Source organism: Camelus bactrianus, chromosome 5 (genome assembly GCF_048773025.1).
Source record: "Camelus bactrianus isolate YW-2024 breed Bactrian camel chromosome 5, ASM4877302v1, whole genome shotgun sequence".
Classification (NCBI taxonomy): domain Eukaryota; kingdom Metazoa; phylum Chordata; class Mammalia; order Artiodactyla; family Camelidae; genus Camelus; species Camelus bactrianus.
In genome coordinates, this window is record NC_133543.1 from 58580404 (window position 1) to 58599068 (window position 18665).

At 40.1% G+C, this 18665-nt stretch overlaps 1 protein-coding gene across 3 annotated transcripts in view; it reads right to left on the reverse strand.

Moving 5' to 3' along the window:
- The window catches only part of TTN (titin), a 269061-nt gene that overhangs the window by 168051 nt on the left and 82345 nt on the right, over positions 1-18665 (reverse strand). For all 3 annotated transcript variants that reach the window (XM_074363962.1, XM_074363965.1, XM_074363963.1), the window contains 32 exons: positions 18328-18606; positions 17942-18220; positions 17538-17825; positions 17131-17418; positions 16314-16595; positions 15778-16056; positions 15379-15660; positions 14958-15236; positions 14576-14863; positions 14120-14398; positions 13744-14022; positions 13358-13636; positions 12930-13217; positions 12500-12787; positions 10935-11216; positions 10420-10698; positions 9718-9999; positions 9324-9602; positions 8516-8803; positions 8126-8404; positions 7735-8013; positions 7367-7645; positions 6506-6793; positions 6079-6366; positions 5356-5646; positions 3373-3660; positions 2711-2803; positions 2304-2589; positions 1151-1334; positions 851-940; positions 487-754; positions 126-386 (listed from right to left, as the gene is read on the reverse strand). In XM_074363962.1, coding sequence (XP_074220063.1) covers positions 126-386; positions 487-754; positions 851-940; positions 1151-1334; positions 2304-2589; positions 2711-2803; positions 3373-3660; positions 5356-5646; positions 6079-6366; positions 6506-6793; positions 7367-7645; positions 7735-8013; positions 8126-8404; positions 8516-8803; positions 9324-9602; positions 9718-9999; positions 10420-10698; positions 10935-11216; positions 12500-12787; positions 12930-13217; positions 13358-13636; positions 13744-14022; positions 14120-14398; positions 14576-14863; positions 14958-15236; positions 15379-15660; positions 15778-16056; positions 16314-16595; positions 17131-17418; positions 17538-17825; positions 17942-18220; positions 18328-18606 — 8541 coding nt within the window. The remainder of the gene's footprint in view (positions 1-125; positions 387-486; positions 755-850; positions 941-1150; positions 1335-2303; positions 2590-2710; positions 2804-3372; positions 3661-5355; positions 5647-6078; positions 6367-6505; positions 6794-7366; positions 7646-7734; positions 8014-8125; positions 8405-8515; positions 8804-9323; positions 9603-9717; positions 10000-10419; positions 10699-10934; positions 11217-12499; positions 12788-12929; positions 13218-13357; positions 13637-13743; positions 14023-14119; positions 14399-14575; positions 14864-14957; positions 15237-15378; positions 15661-15777; positions 16057-16313; positions 16596-17130; positions 17419-17537; positions 17826-17941; positions 18221-18327; positions 18607-18665) is intronic.

Here is an 18665-nt window from a genome sequence, read left to right on the forward strand (position 1 = left end):
GTGTGTTGGGAAATGAGCACACACGAACACTTTGAGACACATCTGACGGCAGGGTTGCAGAGGTCCTGCACAACATTTGCCACTGACCCATGCTGTAGTAACTCCAGCCGTGGTCTGTCACCCACCTTCAATTCTGAGCTCTGCTGAAGTTTCAAGGTCTTCGTATTTGCAGGTGTACTGGCCCTGGTCTTCTGCTCGAACATCTGCAATGGTCAGCTTATGGACTTTATGTTCCACTTCAGTCTTATATCTACCTTGGGGTTTAAAGATTCTGCCATTTCTGAACCATTCTGATTTTACATTAGGCACAGAAAACTGGCATGTCATGGTGCAAGTCTGGCCTTCTTTCAAAGTAACATCCTGAAGATGCCGTTCCCAAGCAGGCTCTGTTGGGATGATACAATTCACATTTTGTTCAATATCACATGTGATACACTCAACAGTAAACTAATCTCACAAGTTTTTTTTTTAAACTCCTCTACTTACCAATTACAGTTAGTTTAGCACTAGCGATGTGTGGACCACACACCAATCTATAATTGCCCTGATCTTTAAGTTGACAGTTTCTGACTCTGAGTGTATGTCGATCACCATCAATGCTTATTTCAAATTTATCACTGGGTTCCAGTTTTTCAGTCCCTTTGTACCATGAAAGCTTGATTTCTGGATAATTAATCTTAATGTCAATTTCAAACACAGCATCGTTATCTTTCAAAACTGTCTGATTTTCAATGTCCTTGATCAGAGTGACAGGCTAGGAGAGTAAAGAATTAAAATGCATTAGTCACTCCTTCCGTTGTAATTGCCAGTAATAATTTGTTCATTTTGTGATCAGCATAATTCAGTTTACCTCTGTCTGGGATAGCCTTTGCTGAATAAATGACACAAGCTCCTCAAATTCCCTTTCTTCCTTCTCTGACTTCTCTATTTCCTCAATTTCCTGAAGAGAAAAGAAAAGTATTAAGTATTCCATATGAAATAAACTTTGAATTAGAGGATGCACGATTACATTCAGTTTCCATTCTTGATGCTGCTTAGGCTTTTATTAAATGTTCTTATACAACTGTAGGGTTCTGGACATTCGAAGTGCATATGTTAGATGTTTCAAATGTGAAATTTTCAAGATGATACTATTAACAAAAGATCATACCAATCTATGTGTCTCTTCTTCTTGGCTTTGCTTTAGCAATTCAAATGCTTGAAGAAGACCCCGGAAGTCAGTGATTCCGTACATGCGGGCATATTTTTCATATTCTTTTGGATCAACATTTTTGAGAAGTTCCATGATATCAATTTCCTCTTCTTCTCCAGCTCCTTTCTTTAAGGCTGGAGTCCTAAGTGAAATAAGAAATAAACATAGGTCTCTTAGGACATGTGAGGCTACAGTAGAAGACTGTTGTCGATGGACCAGGAAGTGGGCTCCCGCCAGACACTGAATCTGCCAGCACCTTGATCTTGGACTTCCAGTCTTCAAAACTGCGAGAAGCAAGTTTTTGTTATTTATAATCCAAAAAAAGAGAAATAAACATGAATCACCTGTCTTCTACTTATTTTGAATTGTCTATCATTATTCAAGGATTATAACTGTAATTAATTTTTTTCACAGAGGACTAGTTCTATGTCCTTTATTCAAGAACTATTAATTTTACCATGTTAACCGTGAAACAAACCAAAAATGTGGGTTTGGAGATGCAGTGGATTAAGGCTGGAACTGTCATGAAAGTATACAAATCTGATCAAAGAGTTTGTGAATAACAAATATTCTTGTAAACTTCACAATAAAAAGGGTTAATCAAAGAATTAAAAGGAAAAACAATAAGAGCAATGGAAAGCACTCATAAAGAATATATATCATATCATGGAAAAGATGTGTAGAAATCAAATGTTGATTAATTGATTAACAATGTTGCTGAAATATAATTGGTACTGAAATTACTCGTAATTGTGGAAAATGTCTAAAACAGCTGATCTAGAAAGCCATTCAGAGCATGAGAAATTACACAAAGGAACAAAAATGTCATGCCGACACACACACGGGTTTTTCTATAAGCCACTTCCTTTGTTCAAAATTTTAATAAAAATTTACCTCATTCTCAAAACTTTCTCATGATTATGCAGATACTGATATTCATGTACCACTAACTTGCACCCAAATATTGTGTATTTGCTTATCTGTTTCTGTTAAAATGTCTATATGCTTATGTTCTTTCACAATCTGGAACCTTGAGGGGACGGTCCATGCTTCTTGAGAGACCCTTTTTGTGAACAGTACATTATTGTGTGTGGTGTTTTACTGAACTTACTTTTTCAGCATTGCTCTAAGGTCTCCTTCAATTTTCTCTTGTTTCTTCCTCTCATCCACCTGTAGATTAACATTACTTTCAATTTCACCATGTTTATTAAACGCAACACATCGGTACAATCCAGAGTCGGTTTTTGTGGTGTCTCGAATCTCCAGCTTTGCTTCGTCACCTTTCTGGTGGATGAAAATGCGACCTCCTTGGTTCAGCTGTCTCCATTTCCCTTTTGTCCATTTAACATTTGGAATTGGATCACCTCCAACTTTTGCAATGAATGTGGCAGTGGTTTCTAAGGAATGATGAAAACAAATCAGTCACAAATTTAATTTTCCAAAATCAGTTTTTCTGAAATTAAATCAGTAGTAAAAGGCACACGATAGATGAGTATGTACTTTTCATGAAGTACTTACTTTCGACAACTCTGATACTCTGAGGTTCTGATATGAAGAAGAGTTTTCCGTCTACCGCTGCTTTCTTAGCTGCTGGGACAGCAGCTGGTTTGTCTAGAAAAAAATTTGCATTTTACATGTTTTGTTATCACAATTACCTTAAAATTGTAATAATTTCCTTTGAAAAATAAGCTTTAGGAGTTTGGAAGTGTCATAAATCACATGAACTCTACATGAGAGTGGATTATAGAAGATAAAGCAGTTTCAGAGACATTTATAACCAGTTGCAGCTATTACCTGCAGACTGGACTACAATCACATTAACAGTATCAAATTCTGTATTCCTAGACTTGGCTTTTCTACAGATTTCCTTCAGGGGTACAGCATCAGGCTACCTTAGGTCACAGTATTACAGCATCATTTTTGGAACTTCACTTAGTTACATCCTCCTGGATATGGTGAAAAGTGGGTCAAGAAATATGAACCTGGGGTGCTTTCAGAAAGTCTGTCTGGAAATTATTGCCATTAAATTATCTAATATTTCAATTATAATAAGCAGGTTACAAATTGCAAATGAGCAATAACTGATATTTCTAGAAATATAATTGAACTCATTTAAATTGTGCAAAGCAAATAAACGCGAGCAGTTGACTTCATCCAAATAAGTTTCGAGGTGTCTGTACCTTTAATGGTCACTTTTGATTTGGAAGTGTCACTTCCAGCCACGTTGGAAGCTTTACACACATAATCTCCTGCATCTCCTTTAGCCACATCCTTGAGTTCCAGCACAGCAGTCCCATTAGCAAAGCTGAAGCTGCATCTGTCTGAGGGCTTTATTTCCCTGCCAGCCTTCAACCACTGGATCCTGATCGGTTCTGATCCCCTGACATGGCAGCTGAGCTGCATGAATTCTCCTTCAGTCACTGTTACTGGAGTAAGGTGTTGGTCAAACACAGGTGGCTTCTTTGGTTCTAGAATTAAAAAGGTATCTTCATGAGGAACATTAAATCCTAGAAAAGAGACAACTTTTGCCTCTCATAGGTAGCACTGGTTTCTAGAGTAGAAATTAATCTTGTGCCTTTCTCTCTGAAAACATTAGTTACCTTTGTTGGATTTTAAAAACAGAAAAAGGTTTAAAAACAAGCAAAGAATAGAGCCATGCTGCCCATGAATTACCCCAGCATCTGTGTCCTGATTAAGCACTGCAAACATTGCACTGGCAGTTACTATAAACTTTGGTGTCATAGAGCACACTGTTGGTTTTCTCAAACCTGCACGCAGGTGGATTTTCACTGAACCCTAAAAACTAAGGGCTTATTGGAGAATTCTGCTCATGATATGCAGGGCTTGCTAACCCCTTGGTTAGAAAGCCAACCACTGAGTAATCCATGAGCCCACATCTTAATATGTGATTTTCTCTGATGTTCATCTTTTGCTATTAAAGGCAGCTACAGTAGCATTTAAAATCCAATCTTTGCCCAAAGGAATTAGGGGCTGAAGCTCAAATGTGCAACTGAAAACCAATGAAGAAGACAAAAATAATATGATAGGAAGGTCATGAATAACCCGGTATTACGTAATGATTTTATTGAATGGTTCTGAGACCATTCAATAAGGCAGTATTCATGACTGGAAAGATGAAAACTTCTGATGTCTACTCTTTTTAAAATTCTACATATAGAAAGCCTCAGAATTCTACAGAAATTATTTATCTACTCAATAGCAAAGCCATCTTGAATGTGAATCATGAATATATGTCACCACTAAGCACATGTTTTTCGTTTTACTAAATGTGTTTGAAACTAAATGCGTTTAAGTCCTATTAAATGAGTGATGAAATTTGAATTATAAGGTAATGATATTAGCTTCTTAGTAATATTAATCTATTAATTATATTAACCTATTGTCTGTGCACCCTGAAATGGCCAGCTAGACCATCAGAGTTGGTAATTTAGTCCTAGCTTTTCAAGGAGGTTAGCCTGTAAAGTGATTTTGATGAACTGCAACAAAATTATCTAGATGAAGCCATTATGGTTAGAGGATCAGAAGGTCTCCTTAAACAATACAGTCTATTTCTTTGCCTCAAGCTATGACTGTGTATTTATTCATAATGATATGCAACATACTTCCACACACCTTGTTTTTCTTTTTGAGCAAATTTTACCCTTTTGTATGAGATTAATATTCATTTACAGGCTAAAAGCTTTGGGCAATACATGTCAGACAGTAATCCTGGAGAAATATCCTTAGAAAAGAGAATGTTTCAGAATGTGATAGAACTCATAATAAGCAAAGCTAATGCAATATTCAATGATAAAATTTTTTTAAATTTCAAAACAAATGTGCTTCATAAAAATTTATATGTCACTTATGCATGAATTTCAAAGTAGACTTAGACTTCTAACTACCTGAGAAAATTTTAGGATATGATTTACAAGCTAAGATACAGTCCATTTATTATATGATACTACTTTGCTGGGCCACGTAATTATATTACAAATAATACATATTTTTATTAAATATGTGCAATTGTGGCAAATCAATTAAATAATATAGATTTATATCTGTTATAACTTACTGGGTTAAGATGTCAGAACAAACACACACAACTGTCTAACTGGCAGGAAAGGAAAACCCAACGTCTGGGGGCTGTGAAAGTGACTCACCTCTGATGATGATTGAAGATGTACACAGAGCAGAGCCTGCGTCGTTTGACACTTTGCACGTGTACAGACCAGCGTCGCCCACGCCCGCCTTCCTGACTTGCAGCAGAAGTGCGTTGTTCTTGAAGGTGATTTCACAGTTGGGTGTTGCATGGATTTCTATATTGTTTTTGTACCAGGCAACAGTTATAGGCTGGGAGCCAGCAACACGGCCCTCGAGTTTGAAAGAATTCCCTTCTGTTTCTTCTACTGTCTCCGAAAGTTTTTTAGTGAAACTTGGTGGGATGAGCCGCTCTGTAAGAAAGTTCAAGGATATATGAAACGGAATCCAAAAGTAGGTTATTAATAGGAAGTTTTCCAAGAAAGAGAAGTCATATTTTTAGTTCAAAGTCAAAGCTGATCAATCAAACACAGTGTATCAGTGTACGTTCCTTAACATTTTGGCCTCCTTCCACAAGATTATTCTTTGATTTATAGGATAAATGATAAGAATAATTTATGGCCAGTTACAAAATCAGATATTTGTTAAAAGAAATAGGGAGGGTGGTCTTAGTGCTATGTAGGATATATAAAACTTTTAGAGAAATACAGATTTTAAAAAGATCACTTTTTCTCTAGAGAAACTTATTTCCTTTGAAACATTTTTATGTCATTTGTTTTAAAATGCCATAAATATCATTTGTCCTAATAAAAACTGCACCCTTCGGATATGATATACCAAGGTACCTTTTATATTGAGCTGAGCTGTGCAGGAGTCCTTTCCCACTTCATTGACAGCATAGCAGGTGTACTGGCCAGAGTCTCCTTTGTCTACTTTCAGGATTGTCAGATGGGCACTGTTTTCCAGGTAACTGATCTGGTAGTTTCCGCCACTTCGTATCTCTCTGTTGTCTTTGGCCCAGGCGACCTTTATTGGCTGTGTCCCAGTAACGTGGCACTCAAAGTCTGCGCTCTCTCCCACCACAGCATCCACAGGGGCAAGAGGGATGTCGAAGAAGGGTGGGTTCTTCCCCTCTAAGAGGAGAGCAGAAAGACAAGGTTGCAGGCTCCAGACCTTGATCGTCCCCATCTACACACATCCTCCTTCCCTAATTTCAAATTTGGCTATAAAAAAAATGTAATTACAGAAACAGAAGTTTAAGAATCCACAAACCTGTGAGAACAAGTCTGGCACTGGAAGAAGCAGAACCTATAGGATTTGTAGCCGTGCAGGAATACTGGCCTGCAAAACTCCGATCTGTTTGGAAAATATTGAGAGTGGCTACATTGTCTAAAAATGATGTTTGTACATTGGGGCCATCTTTCAATGGCCTGCCATCTTTAAACCAAGACACCGAGATAGGTTCCGATCCACTGATGGCGCACTCAAAGACAACGGGCAGCCCGACCGTTTCGTGAACATCTCTCAGTTGTCGAGAAAATGATGGTGGAAGCTTTTGTTCTGTAGGAATGGAAATTAAGTAATGAATGCTTCTGGACTTTTTCAATGTGCTGAATATTCTCACAATTATTGTTATACAGATAACAGGATTTTTATAAAACTATTAGGCGGTATTCACATCTCCTGAATTAACTTGGCCACAAGGAAAAGCAGGTAAATTTCTGGAGCAAAAGTTTCACTCTGAGGCCACCCTGATGCATGGTAGGTATAAAAATATGTAAGCCAATAAAGAAACTGATTGGTTTAAGGCACATCTCCAATATGTGGCAGATTCTGACTTTTAGATTGCTTTCTAGCAATTTGAATGAGACACGCATAGGGTGGAATTTAAAAAATACAATTACTCATTTTTCTTGAAATGATGACATGATCCTTCCAACTGAAGATTAGTCATTTTATCTCTCTCCATAAAGGTGATAGAAAAAGATAAGCTCCTAACTTGTAGACAGAATTACTTAAGCAGAAAATTTTGCATTTTGAAAGATTGTCCTGAAAAGAAGACCCTCGCCAGATTTTTTAAATACTGTTCAAAAGAAACATACATTTGTTCATTTTCAAAAATATTGCAATCACCTTGAACAGTCAGGAAAGTTGATGAAGAAACTTCTCCCACACTGTTTTCAGCTCTGCATATATATTCACCACTATCATTAGTATCGACCTGGTTGAAAACCAGTGTAGCAACATTATTCCTAAAATGCATTTTGTAGGTAGCAGTGGGTCTCAATTTTGTATCTCCTTTAAACCAGGACACTGCAATTTCAGGGGACCCAGCAAGTTGACATTGTAAAGAGGCAGAATCTCCAACCGTCACCTTCACAGGCTCCAATTGCTTGACAAAATATGGTGGTTCTGTAGCCAAGAGAGGGAATCAGTTACGAAGGAGACACGCTGGTATGGTTATTTATGCATAAATATAGGAAAGTACAATCATAACAAACCTAGGATCAGTATTTGTGCTGAACAGGAATCTTTCCCAGAAGCATTTTCAATGTAGCAGTTGTACTGTCCTGCATCCTCTACTGTGCTACTTGGAATTTCCAGAATTGCCGATCTTTCCGTTGTGGTTATATTACACCTCTGGGAAGGAGCTATGTTTATGCCATTTTTCTTCCATGTGACTGAAATGGGAGGAGTTCCAGTATATGTGCCTTCTAGGATCAGGGGTTTTCCTTTCTCTATGCTGTAATCATTGAGCTTCTTTACAAATTTGGCTGGAGCTAGAGTAGAGAAATTGAAAACATGAAGTCAAGCACATATACACACAGATACGGACAGGTCTGTTGCTTCATGTACACGACTGAAAAAATGCAGGACAGCGGTCAAACAAACCTTTCACGTGTAGGTGTGTCGTGTAAGAAGCTTTGCCGGCTTCGTTACTAACGATGCAGGTATATTCTCCACTGTGTGATGCATCTACATCAAACAGCTCCAGTTCAGCAACTGAATCCTCCAAAGACACATTACATCTGTCCCCTGGTACTATTTCACTGCTACCCTTGAACCAGCTGACACTGAAAGGGGGTGTTCCTTTCACAATGCTTGTGAAAGTTACATTGGTTCCAGTCAAAACATCCATGAGCTCGGGTTTCTGAACAAAAGATGGTGGTTCTAAACAAAAAAGCACATACCAGAAAAAGCTTAATACTTTCGAATTTTGATGATTAAAAACGGTTAATCAGTAACAAAATGCAGTTCTGTTTTGCTGTAGTTTTAACTGACCTCTCACAGTCAAAGGAGCACTGCACTCATCAGAACCAGCTGCGTTGGTAGCTATGCACGTGTAGTCACCAGCGTCTGAGTCTTCCAGCATGTTCACAGTCAGAGCACAAGTGTTATCCGTGAGGGTGGTCTGGTATTTCCTCCCACTGCTGATCTCACTTCCTTCGTGGAACCAGGAGACAGAGATTGGAGGTGATCCATAGACTTTGCACTCCATTATTACCGAGGAACCAGATAGGCCATGGGTCTCTTTCAATTTTCTTGTGAATGAAGGAGGAACAGTTCGGTCTGAATGTGATAAAAATCAAACAAACAAGGGGCATCAGTTATAAAACAATTTGAAAAGAGAATTACTGTCTTCTTGATGGGATATCTCCAGATCCACTTGGCTCTTTTGCGTGGGTATCAAAGAATTCCCTGTGGCTTCACACAATGGAAAGCCTTGAGAATGAGTGAACAAGATGTACTGGTTGATGTGTTAGGAATTTTGGTTTCTCTTTGCTGTGAATCATTATGTAGAGAATTATTCCAACATAACTGATTGTATGAGACCACGTATCCTTACTCCTTATACAGGGGTTAAGTTTTACTCCCACTACCTTGAATCGTGGAAACTCCTCCAAGAGAAAGGGATAGAGCTTTTGGACTTGGCTTTCTTCTAGCTCTACAAGTATTGTACCTCTGATCTTCCTGATTCAGAGGATGTCAGACTCACGTCCCACCTTAGAATTGAAGCTGCCCATACACATGTACATAAATCAGGAACTATACTATGATAACACTGAAACAAAAAACCCAATCAACCAACCTGAAACTTGAACTGAGGCTGTGCAGCTGTCTTTCCCCACAGGGTTTTGCACCTCAAAACTGTATACCCCGCTGTCACTGGGCGCCACGTTAATAATCTTGAGGCCAGATACTTTGTTGAAGAAGCTTATTTTATACTTGCTGTCACTTGTCAGCTCTTTTCCATCCTTGAACCACTTGGTAGTGAGTTCGGGCGTGCCTGTGACTGTGCACTCCAAGGTACAGGTATCTCCCGTGGTAACTTTGATAGATTCTGGCTTTTCCACAATCGCTGCAGGCTCTGGAATGAGAGGCAAATTGTATTCGGATGTTAAAATCACATTGAAAAACTCAAGAAGACACAGGTACTGGTAGGCGTGTTCTTGTTCTCATGGTGACATTCTATTTTCACTAACCGAGGATGGACAGTGTGGTGGAACACTCTTGCATTCCGGCATCGTTTCTGATCTGACAGGTGTATTTCCCGGCATTGGCTATTTCTGTTGTGGAAAAGTGGAGGGTTGCAATGTTTTCTGAGTAAGAAATCCATATGTCATCACTTTCTCTGACAACTTCTCCCTTATCTTTGAACCACATCACGGAAATTGGCTCAGCGCCTTCAATAGTAGCCTGGAGCTGAACTTCTTCACCCACGATGGTAGAAACATCACTGGGCTTCTTCACAAACCTTGGTGGTGCTGATGGGAAAAAGGCAAAATTGGGGATTTAAAATTTGTGGGGTGAAGAGTATTTCCCTCAAAGTCATGAGCTCAAGGGATCTAATTAGTGATCATGCATTGTTTCCACTTCTTATAGAAGAGGCATTTTTGGAGAATGGGAGCAGGGATGCATTAGAGTTTGTATTAAGCAGAAAGAGTTCAATGTCTCAGTCCCTCTGCCTTTCTAAATCCAGTCAAAACGTCTTGGGAAAACTGCCTGAAAGGGTATTTAGTAGGATTTAGAAATGGGATGCACACTAAACATAAAAAGATTTGGAAAGGGAAAAAGGGAAAACTGGGAGAGGCAACTAATGATAAAGGATGGAGCAATAGCTGAGGGGCCCACAGAGCACTGAAATGAGAAGGAAAATAGTAAGAAGAGAGTGAAGCCACTCTAACCTTTCAGAGTGATGGAACCAACACAGGTGTCACTCCCCACATCGTTTGTGGCTCGACACTGGTACTCCCCAACGTCTGCAGTATCGACGTTCAGGATGTGGACGCTCGTAAGGAAGTTCTCGGACATTATCTTGTACTTCTTGCCACTCCTAAGTTCCCTCTTGTCTTTATGCCAAGAAACTTGAAATGGGGGTGTGCCCTGAAGCTCACACTCAAGGTGAACATCAGCTCCTTTCAGGGTCTCAACGGGATGAGGCTTTTTGCGGAAAGTGGGTGGTTCTAAAATTGGAAGGTAATTGAGTTAGGAAAGAAGGAAAATCAGGATGTATTCTCTAAGTATGCAGTTACAGGTAAGAGTCAGTTTGCCATTCCACCACAGAGAGAACATATCACTTCCAATTTTCTACCACATCCTTTACAATGTTTAGAAGAGTGATGGAGAGTCAAACAGGAACTGAGAGGACAACTAGAGAGGAGGCGAATGTGAAAAACACCAAAGATGAGTAAAAGCTGACCTTTAACTTTTAAGGAGGTGCTGCTGCTGGCACTGCCCGCTGCATTGCGGGCCTCGCACGTGTAGTCTCCGCTGTCTTCCACACGGACATCATGCATTTCTAACACAGCCACCGAGTCAACGAACGACATTCTGAATTTACTGCTCTCTTGAAGTTCAGTCTCGTCTTTGTACCACAAAACTTTGATTTCTGGAGACCCGCCTATTTTACATTCATATCTTGTGTATTCATCTTGTTTCACAATTCTTGAAGGTTCTAGCTTCTTAATGAACCTGGGTGGTTCTATGGAACCAAAACAGAAAACACAAGGGAAGAGATGGAAAAGACATGTATAATTCAGGATGAAGTGAGAAGTCAAACCAAGAGGTCTTTAGCTCTAGAAAACAAATTTACTTGATGCGGTTCAAGAAAGAAGAGCTAAGTGACACCTAAATAGAAAATTCCTAAAATTAAATACATTTAGTTTTTTAAGCACCCACATCAAGTATTATTACAAAAAGAAGAAGGAAGAGACATTAATCCTTATTGTGCAATCCTCCTATGAGCAAAGGAATCGCTTCTTTAGCGTGAGATCAGAGACAGCACATGTATCTGCTGGTGGAAGCATTCGGAGGTTTACAGGGATTAAGAGAGTTTAGTTACTTTCTTGTATGTAAACCAGTGCAGGACTGTCTATTTTCTATGGCTGCAAAGGTATCAGTTATGTACCATGAGGAGTCAGAATAGCAGAACTGGGTCAGATATCTTAATATTTTTAAAGTGCCACTTTCTCTTATAGGCCTTAAATAGATATTTCTTCAACCTTCATAATTTCTCTTTGAAGTGGGGAGAACAATGCTTTCTTCATTAACTGAAGCAAAAAATTTAAGTTCTGGGAGACAAAAATAATTAGCTATATGTCATAGACTAAATGGGCTGCTAAATCTAATTACATTTTAATTTCTAGATATTTATAAACTATCGCCACAAAAGCCTTTAAAAATGCTCTAATGGGTTAGACCAATAGCTCATTAAGTACTTAATTTCTGACCACAGCAGCCATGAACACGCTACCGAGAGACATGGCTGCCTTCGGTAACGTCAGATGTTGATGTGCCCCCAGCCCCTGGCTCCCACTATTACTTCAGTGGTGCTAGTGGAGGAAAAGAAGTTGACACAACCTGACTCTTCTTGAAGGGCTTGAAAATTTGGGGCTCTGCTACCTGCTAGAGGAACAAAATCCACTAATTTATAATCTACTGTGGAAAATAAGTCAGCCGAGACAACTTGCTTTCACTGTCCTAAGATAATTTCTCTCCAACTTGGATTTTCTTGCAATTCTGTGAAAAGTTTTTGTTCACTCTCTCTCTAGGCTCTATTTTTAGCTTTTGAAGATGGACCTTCAGTCCACATTTTGCCAGTTTTATTTTTTTTAAACAAAAAATTTAAAAAAACTTGACCCCATTTTGAAGTCCCTGGATCCATTCGATCACTTCTCATTACTAGACCATATCTTGTAAGCCCACACTTCTTCCTACATTTTATGATACTGAAATGAGACCTTGCTACTTCACTCGAACAAGTACCTTGTACACCCAGATGAGCAGAACAAGAGTCTTTTCCCGCGACGTTGCTTGCGTAGCAGGTGTACTGCCCAGCATCACCTTTGCCTACTTTGAGAACTGTCAGAGTGGCAGTATTCTCAACCAAAGTCATCTTGTAGTTGCCTCCAGGGCGAATCTCTCTGTTATCTTTGGCCCAAGTGATTTTGATCGGTGCGGTTCCAGTTATGTGACATTTAAAAGAACCACTTTCTCCAAGAGCAAGATCTACTGATACAGGCTTTAGATCAAAGAAAGGAGGCACTTCATGCTCTGAAAAGAATGAAGACCAACATGGTGACTTCAGTTTTCATGCTCCTAGACACGAAGCAGAAACTAAGAGGCACCAGTCCTTTGGTGGCCTGGAGCAGTGAGGCTGCTTTCTGATGAAGAGGGTAATGTGTTAGCTACTTACCTGAGAGAAGGAGCCTGGCACTGGATGAAGCGGTCCCAAAAGGATTAGAGGCTGAGCAATTGTACTGACCAACGTGGCTGTGGTCAGTTTGCAAAATCTGAAGAGTTGCTACATTATGAACAAAAGATGTTTGCAAATTAGCATCATCTTTCAGAAGTACCCCATCCTTATACCAAGACACTTGAAGAGGTTCTGAGCCATTGATGCGGCATTCAAACGCAACTGGGAAGCCAAGAGTCTCTTGAACATCCTTCAGTTTTCTTGCAAAGGAAGGTGGGAGTTTGCGCTCTGTAAAGAAGTTACAGAAGATCCTTATTTACCAGTGAGAAAACACCCACAGCATGTCCCAAGCCGTTAAAATTGGGATGTTTTTAAGAAATGGGATTTGTCAACACACAGCAAGACTTGTTAAAGAAAACCATCATCACCTTTGATAACAAGCACAGATGACGAAGCCACTGCCCCCACGCTGTTTTCAGCCTTGCACGTATACTCTCCCACGTCGCTGTGATCCACTTTGTTGATTACTAAGGAGGCAACATTATTTTTGAATTGCATTTTATATGCAGGAGCTGATCGTAGCTTTGTGTGTTCTTTATACCAAGAAATTCTAATTTCTGGGGTTCCGTCCACTTTACACCGTAAAGTTACAGGTTCTCCAATGGTGGCTTCTACGTGCTCCAGAGGTTCGATAAAATAAGGTGGTTCTAAGGTACAAAGGATAGTCATCAATCAATCAATCAATCAAACTCAAAGAGGATGTTTTTTAAAAGAAAGAAAAGAGAGCAATGAAAAGAGGTAACTGTCAACACACCTAAGACAGACACCAGAGCATCACAAATATCTTGACCAGCCTCATTTTCTATCAGGCAGCTGTACTGTGCATAATCCTCTATTGTGCTGTCGAGAATTTCCAGGATCGTAGATCTTTCTGTCATGGTAATACTGCAGTTCTGAGACTGTGTAAGGGGGAACTCATTCTTCATCCAGCTCACCGAGATGGGAGGTGTGCCAGTGTATGTGGCCTCAAGGACTATGGGGCTTCCTGTCTCCACACTGAAATCAGCCAATCTTTTCACAAAGGTGGCTGGTTCTAGAAGGAGAAAACGTGTGGGCAAAATTGACATCTTCAGGTAAAGAATCAGAAAGAAAACATGTAAAAGAGACACGATTTGGAGAAAAGAGCAAACCTTTCACAAAAAGATGTGTGGTACAGGAAGCACTGCCCGCGTCGTTAGTCACGAGGCAAGAATAGTCTCCACTTTGCAACGGCTCCACCTCAAACAAGCCCAGTTCCGTGACAAAGTCCTCCAGAGAGATGCTGCATGACTCCCCCGACACCAGCTCGCGGCTGCCTTTGAACCACTTGACCTTGAAAGGCGGGGTGCCTCTGATGACACTGGTGAACGTGAGGCTCGTCCCAGGCAGAACTTCGACAGAATCAGGGGTTTGTTCAAAAGATGGTGGTTCTAGATACCCCAGGGGTGGGGGAGATCAAGAGAGACAAGAAATCCAAGTGAGCAGTTAAAGAAAGGGGACACTAAGACAACACAAGAAGGCAAAATAAAGAAATCCCCCGCGAGGCGGGCGCTAAGCCACATGGCAGAGGTGCTAGCCAGGGAGCAGCCTGGTCCCTGCGGACTGACCTTGAACAGTCAGGACTGCTGAGCATTCGTCAGACCCGGCCACGTTGGCGGCCACGCACGTGTATATGCCTGTGTCGGAGGACTCCAAGAAGCTCAGATTCAAAGCACAGACATTTTCTGAAAAGCTGGACTGGCATTTAGGCCCACTAATGATCTCATTTCCATCCTGAAACCAGCCAACGGAAATGGGGGCTGAGCCAGAGACTCGACACTCCAAAACTGCCGAGGCCCCCACGATGGCACTGATGTCTTTCAGCTTACGGATGAAGGAAGGCGGCACGACTCGATCTACATGGAGAAGGGGAGTTTTCTGTTTAAAGAGAAGCCGTATTTTTTTCCCCAGGAAAAAATGATATATTCATAAAAACCTCACAGTACTCACCCGAAACATGGACAGATACAGTGCAGTTACTTTTACCGACACTGTTTTTTACTTCAAAGCTATATAACCCCTTGTCACTCATTTCTGCACAAGGGATTTTAAGTGAAGCCACTTTGTTGACAAATGTGATGTGGTGTTTGCTGTCTGCAGATAATTCTCTTCCATCTTTGAACCACTTGGCTGAAAGTTCTGGTGTTCCAGTCACCACACACTCTAGTGCAAAAGGGTTTCCAGTAGTGACAGTCATGGGTTCTGGTTTCTCTATGATTCTGGCTGGTTCTAAAAGAAGAAGTATACTGCACTTAATACAAAGTCATCTTCCAAACTGAGAGTGTAATCAATGTATTATTTGGTAAGAATAACATTTGTAGGGAATGATCGTGGGTCATTCAACCTGATTTTTTTCTCAGGCTGTACTAACCTAGTACAGTCAAGACTGCTGAACATTCTCTCATTCCAGCATCGTTTTTGATTTGGCAAATGTATTTTCCAGAATTAGATGCTTCTGGGCTCCCAAGTTGGAGGGTTGCAACGTTATCAACGAACGAAATCCTCGTGTTTTCACTCTCTCTGATGACTTCACCTTTATCTTTCAGCCAAACAACAGAAATGGGCTGGAAACCTTCCACTACGGCCCGTAATTCAACAGCATCCCCAATAAGGGTTGAGGTGTCACTTAGCTTTTTCACAAATCGTGGGGGTTCTAATGAAAGAAATTTGTGGTTAGACAAAAAAGTGAGCATCACAGCCATATACCTTATCGGTCAAGCAAGAAAAGATGAAGGAAGAGGCATATGTTTTTGTGCCCATGTATACAAACCTTTGAACTTGACAGTGCAAACACACGTGTCACTCCCCACCTCATTGGCAGCTTTGCAGTGATATTCTCCCACATCAGAGGCTTCAAGATTAAGGATATGAAGACTTGTATCAAAATTTTTCGAAGTGACTTTAAATTTCTTGCTGCTTCGAATTTGCTTTCGATCTTTAATCCACACCACTTCAAATGGGGGAGTTCCCGAAATTTCACATTGTAAGACAACATCAGACCCTTTAAGGGCTCCTACTGGGGAAGGCTTCTGGATGAAAACAGGAGGTGCTACCAGAAAAAAAGAAGATAGATGATGAGAACACTTGCTTACTAAAAATGAAAAAGAATTTTAGAGTCTAGAATCATCGTGTGCCTGATGTGACCAAATGAGCGTATTCTAACACAGGAAATGACAATTCATAAAAACCAGTTTAAGAATTGTAAGCAAATCACCTTAACTAGTCTTTTTATTTTGGAGCTCAGGACACTCCTGAGAAAGAATCTAAATTAGAGGAGAAGGAAGAAAAATGCTTAGTGTGTCTAACCTTTAACGGTCAGTGCTGTGCTGCAGCTGGTGTCCCCAACACCGTTATGAGCCTCACAGATATAGTCCCCGCTGTCCTCGGTGCTGGCTTCACTGATGGTAAGCAAGGCCATAGAATTCACGAAGGACATGTTGTATTTCCAGCTTTCATGGAGTTCACTGTCATTTCGGAACCACGCAACTTTAATTTCAGGGGAACCGCTTATTCTACATTCCAGTTGGATGGATTCTCCCTGCTTTGCAATTTTTGAAGCTTCTAATTTCTTAACAAACTTTGGAGGTTCTAGTAAGTCAAAGGAAAAAACAGCTTATGTTTGCAGTTGAAGATTCTGTGAATACCTATTTACACTAGTTTATTATTAAGAATATACACAGTTTCCGAGAACTTTGTGCTAAAATATATTATCTTTTCTACTAAGTAAACTTCTAATATTTTAATAGATAATTTAATTGATAAGTTAGTTTTTTATAGTTTGGATAGATAAACTAAAACATATAAGTTAATGTACTATCAAAGTATTTGATTAAAATGGTAAGTCAGAATGCCATATAAAAGGAAAGAAGGAAAAAAGAATGGATAGTTGAAACCACATTTAACAAACTTCAATTAAATAACACTGACAAGATTACACTGAGAGACACACTAACAAACAATACAGAGAGAAAACAGAATTTCAATTAATGTTGCTTCCAACACTAATACACATGATCTAATGTGATCTAGTTTATCCCAAACATATAAAAACTAAAGCAAGTTTTCAAAGACAATGACACAACATGGGAAAGAACAAATACTGGCAAATGCCACGTAATGATACCTTTTACACTGAGTTGAGCTGAGCACATGTCTTTGCCAACATCATTGGTCGCTTGGCAGGTATATTGACCGGAGTCTCCTTTGCCTACTTTAAGAATTCTCAAGTGTGGAGTGTTTCCCACACATGTAATTGTATAGTTTCCTCCAGGACGAATCTCCTTGTTGTCTTTTGACCAAGTGATTCGCATTGGTTGAGCACCAGTAACGTGACACTCAAAGTCAGCACTTTCCCCAGCAATGACATCTATAGACACAGGCTTGATGTCAAAGAAGGGAGATTTCTTAGGTTCTGGAAGATGAGAAGAGAAGGCAATGTTTATTTTTTCTTCTTTTTTATTGGCCATTTCTATTTTGACAATGAATAAGAAGTCATGGCTGGAAAAGAGAAAGGTGAACATGGGAACAAACCTCTTGCTGTCAGTCGTGCGCTAGAAGATGCTGTCCCAAGTGGATTAGAAGCTGAACAGGAGTACTGGCCAGAGTGACTCAAGTCTGTCTGCAAAATTTTTAAAGTTGCCACATTATCTACAAACGATGTCTGTAGATTTTCATCATCTCGTAGCAGTACCCCGTCTCTATACCAGCACACTTGGATGGGCGCGGAGCCGTTTAAGCGACAGGTGAGTGTAACTGGTAACCCAACAGTTTGCTCAACGTCCTTTAACTGTCTCGCAAAGGAAGGTGGGAGCTGGCGCTCTGTAGGAAGACAAGTAACACTTGAGACATTAGTAGAGGAAATACAAATTTCCCCATGGAGTTAAAGGAGTTAAGGAAAAAAAGAAATTTCTTAATTTCTGAAATAACAGCATCACCTTGAATTCTGAAGACAGTCTTAGAAAAGGCAGTTCCTATGCTGTTTTCTGCTTTACACGTGTACTCGCCACTGTCACTGATAGCCACTTTATTAAAAACAAGTGTGGCCACATTGTTTGTAAAATAGGTCCTGTATTCAGGAGTTGGCCGTAACTTGGTGTCTCCTTTGTACCAAGACACTGTGATTTCTGGTGTCCCAGCGACCTGGCATTGTAAAGAGACCGAATCTCCCACTGATGCTTCCAGAGGCTCCAGTTCCGTAACAAAATAAGGAGGTTCTAAAGAAGAAAGGTTCACAATCAGCCACTGAAGCTAAAGAAAACTGAACAAACCAAGCCTCATGTTAGACGAATGCCAGTCATTTAAGACAGAATAAGAAACACACCTAATGTTGATACCAGAGCTTTGCAAACATCGCTTCCTGCCTCGTTTTCAATCTCGCAGGTATACTGTCCTGCATCCCTTTTTGTGCTGTTCAGAATTTCCAGGATGCAAGTCTTCTCTGTTGTGACTATGCTGCATCTTTCAGATGGTCTTATGTTAAAACCATCCTTTTTCCAGGTGACTGAAATGGGAAGTGTTCCAGTATAGGTGCTCTCCAGAATGATGGACCTCCCTGGCTCCACAGAGTGATCACTTAACTTCTTCACAAATGCAGCTGGTTCTGGTGAGGGACAAAGTACAGCAGTTCAACATAGTAAAAACACGAACAGAGATGTCACT